This window comes from Cucumis sativus, chromosome 2, assembly GCF_000004075.3.
Source record: "Cucumis sativus cultivar 9930 chromosome 2, Cucumber_9930_V3, whole genome shotgun sequence".
In the NCBI taxonomy this organism is placed as follows: domain Eukaryota; kingdom Viridiplantae; phylum Streptophyta; class Magnoliopsida; order Cucurbitales; family Cucurbitaceae; genus Cucumis; species Cucumis sativus.
In genome coordinates this window covers 11,659,689-11,674,146 of record NC_026656.2, presented here as the reverse complement: position 1 = coordinate 11,674,146, position 14,458 = coordinate 11,659,689, and the positions used below count along the sequence as shown (strand labels likewise).

Below are 14,458 nucleotides of genomic sequence, written 5' to 3'. Positions count from 1 at the left end.
AAATATATAGACAATCCTTCTAAAAAATAACAATTTTTTTTTAAAAAAACCAACCTCCAAAACTATTATTTTTTAAAGAATCAATCTTAAAATACTATATTCTCTTTGTGTGGAAATAAAAGCAACATATTTTTGTAAATATAGTTATTAAAAATAATATTTCTCATAAATCCTCTCCTCCGGCTGAAAAAAAAGAGAAAATTAATGTGAATTGGAATTAATAAATGGGCAATGGCATTTGGCAAAGACTCTTTAAAATCACTTTTATTTATTCATAAATGCATAAATTTATAAGGACCTCCAAATTCAATGCTTTCCCTCATAACCTCATTTACTTTTTTTTTTTTCTCGGGAAAATCTAGAAAAGAAAAAAGAAAAAAAGAAAAGGAAAAAAAAGTACAAAGTTGGATTGAATTTTCAAAATTTCTCAAAATTTTATTAACAATTAATATTGGAATGGGAGGAGGAAAATTAGAGAGATAATTAAAAGAAATTAAATTAAGGAATTTACATTTGGCTATATATATATATATATATTGAATTTTATTTTAATCTTGTTTGGTTTTACTATTAGTTACCAGATCCTCTTCAAGCTTGCTCTCTCTCATCTGCCTTCTTCTTGTTTATCTGTGTGAATCTCCTTCTTCTTCTTGTAATTCTACGATTACCATTTATATTTCTCTATAATTTTCACATAAACCTACTCCATAATTTCTTCAATTACCGGAACTGTACCTGGACAGTGCCTTCTTTGGCTCTGATTGCTGCTCAATATTGTTATCATCGGCTGCTACGGGGGAAACCGGTGATTCAGGACTCTGCCCGATCGTGTTACTGATGCCGGAGACGAGGACGGAACGGACTGTGGATGGGATTTCTGATGATGCCCTGGTGGTTTCGGAGATGAAGGCATGTAATCGCTTTTCAAATTAGGGTTCTTTTTTTTTGGATGATTTTTTTGATTTGGGTTCTTTTTGGGTGTTTGATTGGATTGTTTCTTGTTCTTTTTTGGGCATTTCTTTTTTAAATAACGGATTGGTTGCTTATTTTCTTCAATTTTGTACGACAATATTCTGTCTTTGGTGGCTCTGAAAATTGATGGTTTGTTTTGTGTTTTCTGAATTAGGGTTCTTTTTTGGCAAACGGGATGTTTCTCGTTTTGCTCCTTTTTTCTTTTTTTTTTTTTAGGATTGTGTGTCTTTGTGTCTGCTAGAGATTTTGCAGGTGTTTTGTACGATTTTTTTTGCTGTTGCTTTTAAGAGATGTCAATGCTTGTTGTTACTGGTGTTTGGAAATGGTGGCGATGCAAGCTTCTTTATGCTGTGATTTTTTGGGTTTCTTGTGAATGTAAGAGGATGATTATTAATGTCGTTTCTCCTTGCTTTTTAGATTACACCAGTTTTAGGAGGAGGCAGTCATCGCACACAAGGGAGTATCGGTGAGACTGACAATGACACTCAGTGGAATATGGTGAGATAACAGGGGAATTTGTGTTTTAGGGTTTTGAATTAGTATAATTCTTTTTCCCTTTTCCTTGTGTATATCATGATGTCTAACCTCGTAATGAAAATTGGATGTTCACATTTTTTATATTTAAAGTTAGTGTTATAGCTTAGCTACTGAGTTCATATTTTGGATATTTAATTTTTTGGATTCTGGATTTTGGTGTCTCGTTGTATTGATTCTTCATTTCCCATTCTAGCAGATTAGAAGTAATGTGTTAGGAGTTGGGGTGTTTATTAGTATGGTGATTGCTAGAAAAGAAAAGAAAAGAGTTACTTTCTCTGTTTCTAATCTTACTTCCATCTTTTTAGGTATCACCTCAATCAAGTAAGAAGTTTACCAACTCCATGAATCAGACGGTTCATATGAGAGGCGAATCTGGAACTTGTAACGTGTGCTCTGCTCCTTGTTCATCTTGTATGCATCTTAAACGAGCCCTTACAGTTTCAAAAACTGAAGAATTTTCTGATGAAACCAGTCATGTAAATGCTACAAGTCAATATTCTGCTAATGATGCTGATGCTATATCCTCCATAAAGAGTAGAGTGTGTGAAAGCTCATTACATGCTAATAGCGAGACCAGTAATCTACTTAGCGTTAACTCTAGTCACGATTCCTTTTCTGAAAATGCTGACAGTATGGCAACAATAAGGTCATTTGATGCAGCGAATTTTTCGGTAGATATTGATGACATGCATAAAAAATTATTTAGTGGAATAGTTCCAGAGGGACATATTGCTACTGAGCCAACCGTACAAACCACTTCAGAGAAGCACCGAAGTATCAAGGGTGCAGAGGGGCATGACGACAACATTTCATGTGTTAGTGGATCTAGTGATGCAAATATTGCAGTTGTTTCTCACGAAAAGATTATGGACAATAAAAATGTATCATCTGGCTCTGCTTCAGTGGATAGTTTATGTCGAGAAGGATCTGATAAGGTTGTATTTTCCTCCAAGTTAGCTATTTCAGATATTCCTGCTTCTAAAGAGGTTCATAACAGCTCAAAGGAGGCACATACTGTGGACTCTTTTTCTCCAAGTGATAAGCCATTATCTGAAATAGGTTATGAACAGAATCCATCCACTTGTGTGAAGGGAGAGCCATTAGAATCATCTTTGGTACATAGTGACTCTTTGACTAGAGAAGTAGTTACTGCTCCACCTCATGGAGAGAAATTTGTCACCAACATATGCAACGAAGTAGGTGATGATTTCAAGGTTTCTTCTCAAATTTTACTGAAGTCAGAAGAAGAGAATCATGTTGATAGAAGTGAGCCTCCTGATGGAGATATGAAAATTCAATATGAAGACGAGCATTGTGAAAATTTCAAGGACTTGTCTGGTTCATCTGATGTGAAGGAGCACCATTCACAATCTGCATCTGGATCTGAGAGCGATGAATCGGATATTGTCGAGCATGATGTGAGTTGGATTGAAATTCTATACATTTAAATAGTCCCTTTTATTATCTATTTGGAATTAGCAATTCTACAATTCTTTCCTTTTGGTTTGCTTTTTCCTTGGTTCTTACTTTGAAAGTTAATTGGTGTCCCTATGTAAGTAAAAGTCAGAGGGTTTTAGTGTCTTACTTGATGCCAACTCTTGATGTGTCCATGCCATAATTTATAAGGTTAGACTTTTACTGGGAAAGGCTGACTGTGCAGATGCTTTTGGAAAACTCTATTCTTCTCATTTTTTGTATCATTAAATTGAATATCATTGCAAATTTTGTTTTACTGCATTTTCTTTTATTCTTTCTTTTGGAAGTTTTATGGTTTGATTTTGAACACTGGGTGGTCTCATACTTCTGCTCGGAATCAGGTCAAAGTTTGTGATATTTGTGGTGATGCTGGTCGGGAGGATTTGCTTGCTATATGTAGTAGGTGCACTGATGGTGCAGAACACACGTGAGGATGTTTCCTTTTCATTTGAGTTATTCTTTGGCATACTTTTGTATTATTAATTGCTTTTATTCTAAATATCAAGTGAAGTAACAAAATTGTTTTAATATCAGCTATTGCATGCGAGAAAGGCTTGATGAAGTCCCTGAAGGTGACTGGCTGTGTGAGGAATGCAAATCAGCAGAAGAAAATGAGAACCAGAAGCAAGGTGAAGTTGAAATTTATGAAACTGTAGTACCTAGGAAGAAAAGGGAACATTGTTTGGTTTAGGAGCTTATTACGATCTCATTGTGCAATTTATTTACAGATATTGAAGGAAAAAGCTACATTTCCTATAAAAGAAAAGACGAAGGGAGAAAGCCAAATATAGTTAGTCCCAGTACCCAAGTTTCTGGTAAGAGAAATGCTCAAAATTAGATGTCATTATAAGGGCATTATTGAAAACAACTTTAATTTTATTTCTACATGGATGTCTTAGATACTGAAGGAAAAAGAGTAAGCAGAGATGGCTCAAGTATGAGAAATTTTGGCAAGAAGAATGTGGACAATGTTGATGTTTCTGTAGCTGCAAAAAGACAGGTCCTTGAAACTAACAAAGGCTCAACAAAAGCATCCAGCCCCGGCAGGAGTATTGGATTATCCCGTGATTCTTCGTCAAAAAGTTTGGATAAAGGGAAATCGATGCTTTCTCAATCAAAGTGTCTGGGCGATCAATGCAATAATGATGTTTCGGAAATGGCACGCTCTCCATCTGTTGGTTCAAGACTTCATTCACTCAAGGGTAAATAAGCAACCCTCCATGGCCATTTTTTACTCCTTCCATGTTTGTGTGGATTGTTTATTGTTTATTCCTTTGCCTAATTCTTTTGACATACAGGTACTCTTTTAAAGTCAAATTCATTCAACACCTTAAATTCCAAACCGAAGGTCAGACTTGTAGATGATTTTATACCCCAAAAGCCTAGGGGACCTAGAGAACATACATCCCTTGAAGTCAAGGAGGGGCCTTCCAGAGCTTTAGGAAAATCTCAGTCATTCAAAACTCCAAGTTTTGGTCGTGCAAGCATGAGCGAAGCAAAAGTCAAAATGATACCATCTAAATTTCCTCATGTCCAGGACCCAAAAGGTATTAAACAAGGGAAAGACAGGAACGTGTTAGATAGAAAAAATCCATCAAAAGTGGATCGATCTTGGATTAGTTCAGTAACTACAAGCTCTGCAGTTTCAACATCTAAGATTGAATCAAAGCTCTCATCGCGTGGTGAAACAAATTTTGGTAACAACCGAGATCAAAAAATCATACAATCTGATGGAATCTCAAGCACTCACCCTAAATCTAGAAGCAGTCTAGTTCATAAGGGTGTAGATAGTCCACTCAGTCCAGGTATTTCATTCTGATGGCTGGATAGAATTGATTTCATACTTGCTTCTTTCTGCACAATTTTCCTATTCTCTAATTTTATAGTATTGCAAGTTCTATGTGCATGTTTTTTGATGATGCTTAGACTTTAAGTTCACGTTTTCTTTTGTTCTTACAGCTAGAGCTTTATCGACCAATGGAACATGCAGTTCTTCTGTTGATCAAAAGATAAATCATGTTATCCCCAAGGAAGAACCATTATCCAGTTCATTAACTGTTGAGAGGGTGTCTTATAATGATAATGGAAGGTCACGAGAAATGACAGGACTAGATGAGAAAAATAGGGAGAGTTCTGCAAATCCATCAAAGCCTACTGTTGCCACTAGTCCGAAAAGTGGTCACTGTCTAAAATGTAAAGGAACCGAACATGCTACAGAATCCTGTATCAGTGGTAGTCCTTATGTTTCTGACAATAATATAATCAGCTCTAGAGAGGATACATGTGAGGAGAACAAGTTGAAAGCTGCAATTCAAGCAGCACTGCTTAAAAGGCCTGAAATATGCAAAAAGAGAAAATTTAGTGACCCATCTGATGAGGTTTCCTCATCAAGCACAGTCTCCAATAGTGATATAGTGCATCAAGACCAATTTTCATTTTCATTTTCAAACAAGTTAAAAACTGAGCTTTCTTCTGAAAGAGCACATGAGGGGAAAACAATTGTCAATAGCTCTGCTACTAATTTCCACAGGCAACCAGTTTCTAGTATTCCAAAACTACCTGTCCTGCCCAATCTTGATGCTCCTGTTCCTTCGCAATCGGAGGATACAGATTCAACCTCCATTCCTGTTGAAAAGGTTTGGATGAGCTCACTTCTCCTGAAGATAGTGATTCCGGAGTATGAATATATATGGCAGTAAGATTCTCATTTGTCTTATCTCATTGATTTCATTAATTTATTCTCATATTTATTTTTTTTCTTAAAATCGTATCATTTTATATTTTATCATTGTTTACCAATCTGAAAAAGCTTTTTGTTGTTTTCTTGAAGGGGTGGTTTTGAGTTGCATAGATGTGGAAAACTTCCAGATTTTTGTGATGGAATTCAGGCTCATCTGTCAACTTGTGCATCACCAAGAGTTATTGAAGTGGCAAGCAAACTTCCTCAAAATATTTCTTTGAAGGAAGTACCTCGCTTGAGCACGTGGCCATCTCAATTCCATGATTGTGGTGTTAAAGAAGATAATATTGCTCTTTACTTTTTTGCAAGAGATATTCACAGGTTTCACTTCAGCATTTTTCTATCCTTAATCTTTCCTTTGGTTTTCTTTTCATGCCAGTCTCTGTATTTTTCTGTTAACCTTATGGCTTGTTATGCAGTTATGAAAGAAACTACAGAGGCTTATTGGATCATATGACCAAGAATGATTTAGCCCTCAAAGGAAACCTTGATGGTGTTGAGCTCTTGATATTCTCTTCAAATCAGCTACCTGAAAAATCACAACGTAAGATTTTTTTTTGAATTCCTATAATTTCAATTGTGCTATTTATCAAATAAGTTTTGAAACTGTGCCAAGACTGAAAGTTGGTCATGCGTAAATGATGTTTGAACATATCAAGACTGGGAGTGTTTGATTTATTATTTAGTATATTTTATGATCTCTTCATTTGGTTAATAACTTAAGGGTGTCATTTTGTTTATCTTTAACACCTCAGGGTGTGCCTTCTTCCTCCTTTGGAGCTTTTCTTGTTCAATGTCCAAGTTTCTTTGAAAGTGGGGATTTTGAGGTGAGGTCTGTTTTTACTAATTTGCACAATGGGAACAATGGGAGTTGAGGTATTTTCTTGTTGTTTTGTGGGGGATGGAAAGGTCACTTACTTTTGGGAGGACTAGTGGGTGGGGGAGAATCCCCTCCATTCGATATTTTCCACATCAGTATCATTTACCCTCTTCCAACAATTGTACTATTTTGGATCTTTTGGTGATATATGAAAATTCCATGTCTTTATCTTTTGGGTTCCGTCATAATTTGACCATTAGGGAAACAATGGAAGTGGCCTCTCTTCTTTCCTTGCTTGAGGGATGCTCTTTTAGGGAGGGGAGAAGGGATGTGTGTGCGGATCCCTAACCCTAGTCGGGTTTACACTTGTAAGTTTCTGTTTAGTCCGTTGTTGGATCCCGGTCCCCCTAATGAGTCTATTTTTGAATTGGTTTGGAGGACTAAGGTTCCCAAGAAAGTTAGGTTCTTTATTTGGGAAGTCTTGCTTGGTCGAGTTACTACAGTCGATAGGCTTGTTAGGAGGGGAACTTCGCTTGTCGGACCTTTTTGTTGTATGCTTTTTCGAAAGGTGGAGGAAAATTTTGATAATCTTTTTTGGGAGTGCCGTGTAGAGCTGGTATACGGAGTGTCAGAGTGACGATCGAGGTGTTCCTCCTCCCTTTGCCCTTCAGAGATGAAGGGTTTTCTTTATGGCTTGCCAGAGTGTGTGCGGTTATTTGGGACATTTGGGGCCAGAGAAATGATAGGGTGTGTAGGGGTAGGGAGAGGGGCATAGTGAGATTTGGTCTTTGGTTAGATTTCATGTGTCTCTTTGGGTTTCGATTTCAAAGAACTTTTGTAACTTTTCCATAGGCAGTATTTTACTTAGTTGGTCCTTTTAATGGGGTTGTTTTTTTTCGTATGCCTTTGTATTCTTTCATTTTTTTTCTCAATGAAAGGTGTCGTTTTCATAAAAATTGGGAGTTACGTTTTCCTGTGCAACATGTTAAGTTCAGTTGATGACTAACCCAGCTTTTGTTAAAACTGGTGGCCAGAAGAAGACGCTATAGGATAAAGTATTCTTGGCACTAAGGTAGGGTATTCTCATGAAGAATGTGGTATCTTGAGATAATTGAAGACTTCCTCTCGATCACATTATGTTTCATTGAAGTTTAGTTGCTCCCCATCCATATTTCCTGGGCCAAAGCCTCCCTACCATTTAGTTGTCTGTTGCTACAAAATTTTCTTTATCTCAAACAGAAAAGAAATATCCGTTGAAGATATGTGGGATGTTGATGGGACTTTTGGGACCTAAACCTCCAAAGATCTCTTAAAGACGATGAAGTTTTTGAATGGGCTGACCTCGACTCAACAACATCTCTTTCAACCATTGTTGGTTGTGGCCATATCATTGTTCGTTATGATCATATCATTGTTTGTTATGGCCATATCAGACAAATGAGATTCTCACTGTTAAATCTCTCATAGAAAGCCTTGATCATTCAACTTCAAACAACCCCATCCTCTTCATAAAGGATATGGAAGGATGAGTAGCCAAAGAAGACTAAAATTTTCATTTGGTAACTTTCCCATGGCATATTGGTATCAATAAAAACTTTGGAGACATCTTCCTGCTTCATATTCTTCTATCAGGTCACCCCTTCAAAGACAGGGAAGGAGCTAGGTTGGAAGATTTTTGTTCGTATTTTTGCCTGTTTGTGGTCAATATGGACCAAAAGAAACAACAGAACTTTTGGTCAGAGGAAAATGGTCATCCTGTTTTTTCTGCCCGACAATTTAGCCCTCTAGATTTAAATTGAATTCTCTTCTCTTATAGTCTCTCCTCTCTTTTGTCCAATTGCAGATGATTAATCTCTTGGATTGGTGCCTTTTCTTTGCCCCTCTTTTTGTAAACTTCATTTATCCTTCTACTCCCTAAGATAACAAAACCGTTAATAACCTAAACAAAATGCTAACTAGGATGCCGTTGTACTAAAAATAAATATTTTTATAATATTTTATGAGTGTGATGTGGTGTGACAGAAAAGTTAAAAATAAAAAATTCTTCCTCTCTCCTCCAACGCCCCCCTCTCCAATATATGATTAATTTGGTGACATTCTTCTCCAGTGTAGAATCTTCCTACAGAGTTTGTGAAAATATGTGTATTATTGACCCTATGAATGTAACCAACTTTGGAGTGAGTCATAGACAGTATGCAGATGGATCTGAAATTCAGATTAGCTGAACCTGCACCAACAAAACGGTAGAGATGCCAAATTGTTGGGTTTCAGACAGGTAGTAGGAGATATGAAACCAAGAGATTGAATGCCTTAGGAACAAGGTCAAGTGGGAAATCGAGAGAACTCCTGAAGGAAATCCTAATGGAATTCTCTGTAAATTCTGAAAAAGATATTCGCTATACAGCAGCTAAATTTGGAGGCTGTGAAAACTGCAACAAACATAAATGCACATAGAAAATATCGTAACAAAAAGAATTCCGTTTGCTGCAATATCATCACTTCCAAGTTATTGTCTATTTGTCTTGGATGTACACTTCAAGTTTTGGTTGTTGTATAGGCATAGATGTGTCTATAGATGTATTTTCTTAGTCTAGAAATTTATTGTTTACAATGTATGTCTGTAAGCTTTAGCCTCCTTTGTTTGAGAACGCATATTGATACTATGTCTTAATCTCCCTCCTTGTCTTCCCTTCTTCAGGTTGGAATATGCTGTTTTTCCTATGGGGGGTGTTTAGGGGAAAGAAGACGAATTGTTTGAATGCTTTGAAGATTTCAAATATTCGTAGCACTGAAGCTGTACCTTTAGACAAGAACTTACCCGATATCACAGCAACAAAGTCTGATGATGTTTGTTTGGCTAAGTGTGCCAATGGAGAGATATTTCCTTGTTATAGTCCCAAATTAGGCAAAGCATCCAGTTCAGCAGACCAAATGTCTGACACAACTAGCACTGATTGTCACAAATGTGAATCTTCTGTTTACCAGGCACCATTGAATTCCCTAGAAAATTCAGGCTGTCAGGTTCATCAGTTTGAAACAAAAGCCTCGTCAGTGCTGGCTAGTAGTATGGAATTTTGTCAAGGAACGACTACCTCTGCTTCCATGGTAATGTTTCTTTCTACATATTTTTTACATAGCTTTATGTAAGTGAGATGTTTCTTTCTCTTTCAAGCATGCACACACTTATGCGTAAACTAACCATAGCAGATCACAGTCATGCATTGATGCACACCATCACACATCTGCTATGGTCTCCACTCCCATCATTTCTCTTGCTCCTTTTTTGTGTTTAACTATTGTTATTTTATCTACAACTATTATCAGTGCTTGCATGGGGCAGGCAAGCTATATGCAGTCTAATTTGTCAACCGGCTAAAGATATCCAGCTCTCTATTTTTGTTCGAGGTTTTCTTAAATGCCTAGCTACTTATTTTTTAATCACTTTTGGTCTTGGGAACTTCTTTTTGTATATGAAACGGAAACAAACTTTTCATTGGTGTAATGAAAAGAGACTAGTGCTTTGAAGTACAAATATAATTCAAACTCAAACAAAACTAAATTATGGGTCAGTGGATGTACCGTGTTATCTCAACTAGGTTGACACAACCTTAGCAACTTTTCATCATATTCTAATACAGTGAAATCATTAAATTGGCCATATAGTTCATATCTTGGTACATCAAAGAGGTGCAGGACATACAAAAACATAACATCTAAATTACACAGAAGAAAGAAATGCATTCTGCTTAAGGCTTATATCTTGGATGGAGTAATTCGCAAAAACTTGGAAGGAGAACTCCAAGATGAAGCAAGAAACCTAGCTGAAGCAAAATGATCTGACCAATTTGTAGGCTTGTCATGAAACACTCTTTGGTAATATTCAAACCAAATTTCTGATAAAATGGCCTTAACAATGTTTGACCATAAGATTGGGGCTTTAGGAGATAATGAAGGGCCACTCAACATTTGAAAGATGTTCTCCTAAATGAATGTCCAAACACTCGAGATAAATATTCTATCATCTTATTGGACATCCTTAGGTTCAAAAATTGACTTTTTAACCTTAAGTTTCTTGTAAGTAGTTTAGACTAGTCGTTTCGTTGATATTCTATCACTTACAGTTACATGTACTCTTTTATTTTTACAATTATTAATTCAATACTTTTAGAGCTATGCTTGGCTTCCAAAGTAATAGCTAGTTTGGATATATTTTTAGTTTATTTTATAGTATTCATCGTGCTGGTGTGGTAACAGAAGTTAATTTTATATATTATTAGGTTGGTTGACAAGGTCTTTTGTTATTTTAATTTAACTCTAAATTATTACTTTATAAATAGCACGAAGCACCACTTCAGTGTCTTTGGAAAAATTATTTTATACTCACTTGTTATCAAACTGTTAGGATGATAGTTTTTATGTCTTACTGGTCGTTCAATGTGATAAAGCAAATAAAAACTCCTCAAATAACAAAGGTTGAGCTATCCCTCCAAAAGAAGTTTCCAAAGATTCATATTTAAACGTTTTAGAATTTCTAAGGAAATTGCTCAAATAGTTATCTGGACATGGGACTTTGGAGTTCATGAGTGCCTCTATTGAAGAACCAAGGATACAACTTCCAATTGCATTGAACGAAGATTTCCTTTTCCTCAAATGGTCTCTTGGATCAACCACCTTGGGCTTCTGAAAGTGGGAGTCCATCAGATTCCTTCTGAAAAAGAAAACGTGTAGATCACAGTTATCTCTTGTTATACAATTCTTGGGAAAAAAAAGAGTTATTCCTACAGATATCACAATCATAGTCAGGCTAACACCACCATTGCTCAAAATCAATGCAGATAGGGTACCCTTTCTTCTCTCTGCTTTGAATTCTCATCCCCTTTCTTAGCTGTTTAATCCTGCTTCTTTTAACACACGCTTCTTGAACACACGCTTCTTGTGATAGCTTTAGATTGTATAGTCTCCTGCTTCACCGTCATATTACTTTCCTTCTCTGTCAAATCTCAGAAGTTTCTCTTTGAGATTCAGGTATACAATGCTGCTGTATCATCCCTTTCTCATCTAGATATTCAACTGCTTTGCTTTAACACCTAATTTTCCCCTTTACGGGTTTGATTAATTTTATTAATATGATACCAAGCCATTATCTTCCCTCGTATCACGTCAACTACCCCTCAAAGAGACCCCAGAGCTAAGATACTGAATCTACCTATTCCCGAAATGAAATGGAGATCATTCCCATTTTGTACTTCAAATTTCGGGTAACATTGGTGGGTGATTGGTAAACCAACATTTTGTATTTAATTTTGTTCCTGTGTGTTTAATTATTGATTTTATTTTGTAAAATAATAATTCTGGTAATTTAGGGTTTAATAAATTTTACCCAAAAACAAGAAGATATGATTTATTTATTTGTTTTGTTTTTAAATTCTATTTTTGGTGATGTTGATATAACTGATAATAGTGCCCCATTTACATTCTGACTAATTTCATTAAACTGACTCGGGATTAAAATGTCAAACTTTGGAACTTGAACAAAAGTGTAACTTTCCTTCTCTAAACCTCAATCGGTCTTTGATGGTGGAAGGATTAGTGTGGGGTGAGGAATGTAATTTGCTCTTTTGTCTCATGTTATCTAATTCCTCCTGAATTGTTAGTATCGCATGTTACTTTATGTTTCACTCATTCCTCATTTATAATCCTAGTTCATCCTAACAGATTAGATCGCTATTTTCTACGTTGTTTTGTTTCTTTTGACTAGACATTGGTTTAACCTGCCAGAACCAGCAAACCGTGAAGGCTTTCTTGCAGAAGATTGAGCGGTGCTTGGATGAACTGAAAATCTAATGTGATGCTAAATGTGCCCATCAGTTTTATGGGTGTATTGATTGATGATTAGGTGGGCTTATTTCGGAGACGAATACAATGTGGATTAGAACTTGTTTTTTTATTGGTTAGCAATGGGATATCTAGCTCCTACCTACTTATTGTGGATTGGAATGGAATTTCAAATTTTTTACCGGACATATGACACTCAATCCTAGATATATCTTTTTTCCTCCCTTTTTTACTTCCAGCCCATTTTCTTGTCACCATTTCCTTTTATTTTTTCTTACTTTCTTCTTTTTGTGGTTTACTGTCACATTCTCGCATTTCTTTTTCGAGTTGGTGTAATTGTTCCTTTTAGAGTCTTAACAACCTTTTCCCTCTTGATTAATGGGATGCACTGATGTTCTCATATCATGCAGAAGGAATCTCGTCGTTTGGAGAGCATACACGGGGAGCATTTTGAACCATCAATTCAAGTTAAAGAAATTGTAGGAGTTAATGATAATAAGAAAGCGAAGGTGGACTTCAGTTCAACGGAAGAAATGCCACCATTAATTAAGACCACTGATGACATGAAAAAGACAAGTACTGGTGAAAAAATTGTAGATAGATTGGTCTGTGAAGGAGAGAAAGCCGTGCTCCGTACAGCAGAAGGGAATTCAGACTCTGAGGGTCTTTTAAAAAGAGATTTAAATACCGAAGGAATCAATTGTCTGGAGTCCCATCACAGAAAACGTCGACAGGTCGATATATTAGAGTCAGCAGCTTTAGTCTCTATCAGTGCCAACAATCGTCCTCGGGACGAAGAGGTGGATTGCATAGTGCTGGATGAAGAGAATGTGCGCAAAAAAACAAGGACAGGGTTTGGTAACTCATATGAAAATAGTTGTAGTACAGGCGGTATAAATTCACAATCTGATCCGTACATCTCACCACGTACCGATATCGGTCCCACCTTTTTATTTCAGAAAAAGGGAGGTGATAAAGTTTGTGATGTGAATGTTATTCCAGAAGACTTCGAAATGGCAGAAAAGCACTTCTTTCCTGTTGGTTCACATCAACAAGAGGATCACTACTTAGCACTTCCAGCCAAAGATGAGGATCAATATCACGATGCAGTACCAAACCTCGAGCTTGCTTTGGGGGCAGAGACTAAATTACAAAAGAAGAGTATGATCCCTTTCCTTATGGATTTAGTGGATGATAAACATAACCACAGTGAGTCCTCAGAAAAGGTGATTGATCTTGAAGAAGAAGATGACTCTACATCCCTAACATTGTCTTTATCACTCCATTCCCAGAGAAGCAACAATTCGCAAAAACTGTTTCGAAAACAAAACAGCTTCTACCCGATAGGCGGTATGTGAAATGTGAATACTTCACTGTTTTCTCTTTGGGGGTTTGTCAGAGGACTTAGGCAGCACGATGTTGTTACTCTCATCTTTTATCATGTCGAATTTGCATTCGACAAAAATGTATACCAGGTTATGTTAGTTGATCATCTTTCGAAGGGCTCTATTATGTGAGAACCCGCTTTCCCATCTGTTCATATCCCTCTCAAAAGTATATACCAGTAATTATTTTACCTTTCCTTTTTCCACCTTTTTTGTGGGTTATGCTTTTTAGTTATTCATATCTGAGAACTTTTGACTTTTTTAAGATCAGAATTACGGCCGTTTGTATATATAAGTAGAATGCAAAACAGAAATAATATTTGCTTGCTAACAGTCAGGTTCTACAAACTAATGTGTTCTTAAACAGTACTCTGTCTCTCACTCTGCTGCCCTTCCTACAATTCATATGTTGATTCGTTGAATATCATAGTTGGGAAGCATTATGATTTTTCATATGAAGTTGATTGCTTGATTTATTTTTAATTAATAGAAGTAGATTTCAGATTTGAGCTGTAGTTCTTGTTCTACTCTTTTGTTAGGCCCCTTATGTTTCAGTTGGTTTATGTTCTCCTAAATGATTATTATATGGTTGAGCCATCAAGGTCATCTTAGGAGATGAGAAATTTAGAGATGGTCGATGTTATACTCAAATTTTACCGGAAAATATGAGCTATGACGTCTATTTATAAGTTT

The 14,458-nt window shown here is 36.3% G+C and overlaps 1 protein-coding gene across 5 annotated transcripts; it reads left to right on the top strand.

The window, feature by feature from the left end:
- Positions 1–544: 544 nt before the first annotated feature.
- LOC101208726 lies at positions 545–14,131 on the top strand. Of its 5 annotated transcripts, XR_968694.2 has the most exons (14): positions 545–909; positions 1,390–1,470; positions 1,815–2,927; positions 3,327–3,412; positions 3,520–3,614; positions 3,714–3,800; positions 3,885–4,187; positions 4,284–4,790; positions 4,945–5,680; positions 5,816–6,046; positions 6,145–6,269; positions 9,244–9,650; positions 12,324–12,441; positions 12,791–12,933. XR_968694.2 is itself a non-coding variant. In XM_031881373.1 (13 exons), exons 1-12 carry the CDS (start codon positions 838–840, stop codon positions 6,534–6,536), a joined length of 3,492 nt encoding a protein of 1,163 aa, XP_031737233.1. In that variant the 5' UTR covers positions 545–837; the 3' UTR covers positions 6,537–6,552; positions 9,244–9,373. The 5 variants fall into 5 exon arrangements, 4 of the variants coding, with proteins under 4 accessions (XP_031737233.1, XP_011649198.1, XP_011649196.1 ...); XM_031881373.1 differs by lacking the exons at positions 12,324–12,441; positions 12,791–12,933 and adding an exon at positions 6,481–6,552 and having other exon boundaries at positions 9,244–9,373; XM_011650896.2 differs by lacking the exon at positions 12,791–12,933 and having other exon boundaries at positions 546–909; positions 12,304–12,441.
- The last annotated feature ends 327 nt before the right edge of the window (positions 14,132–14,458 follow it).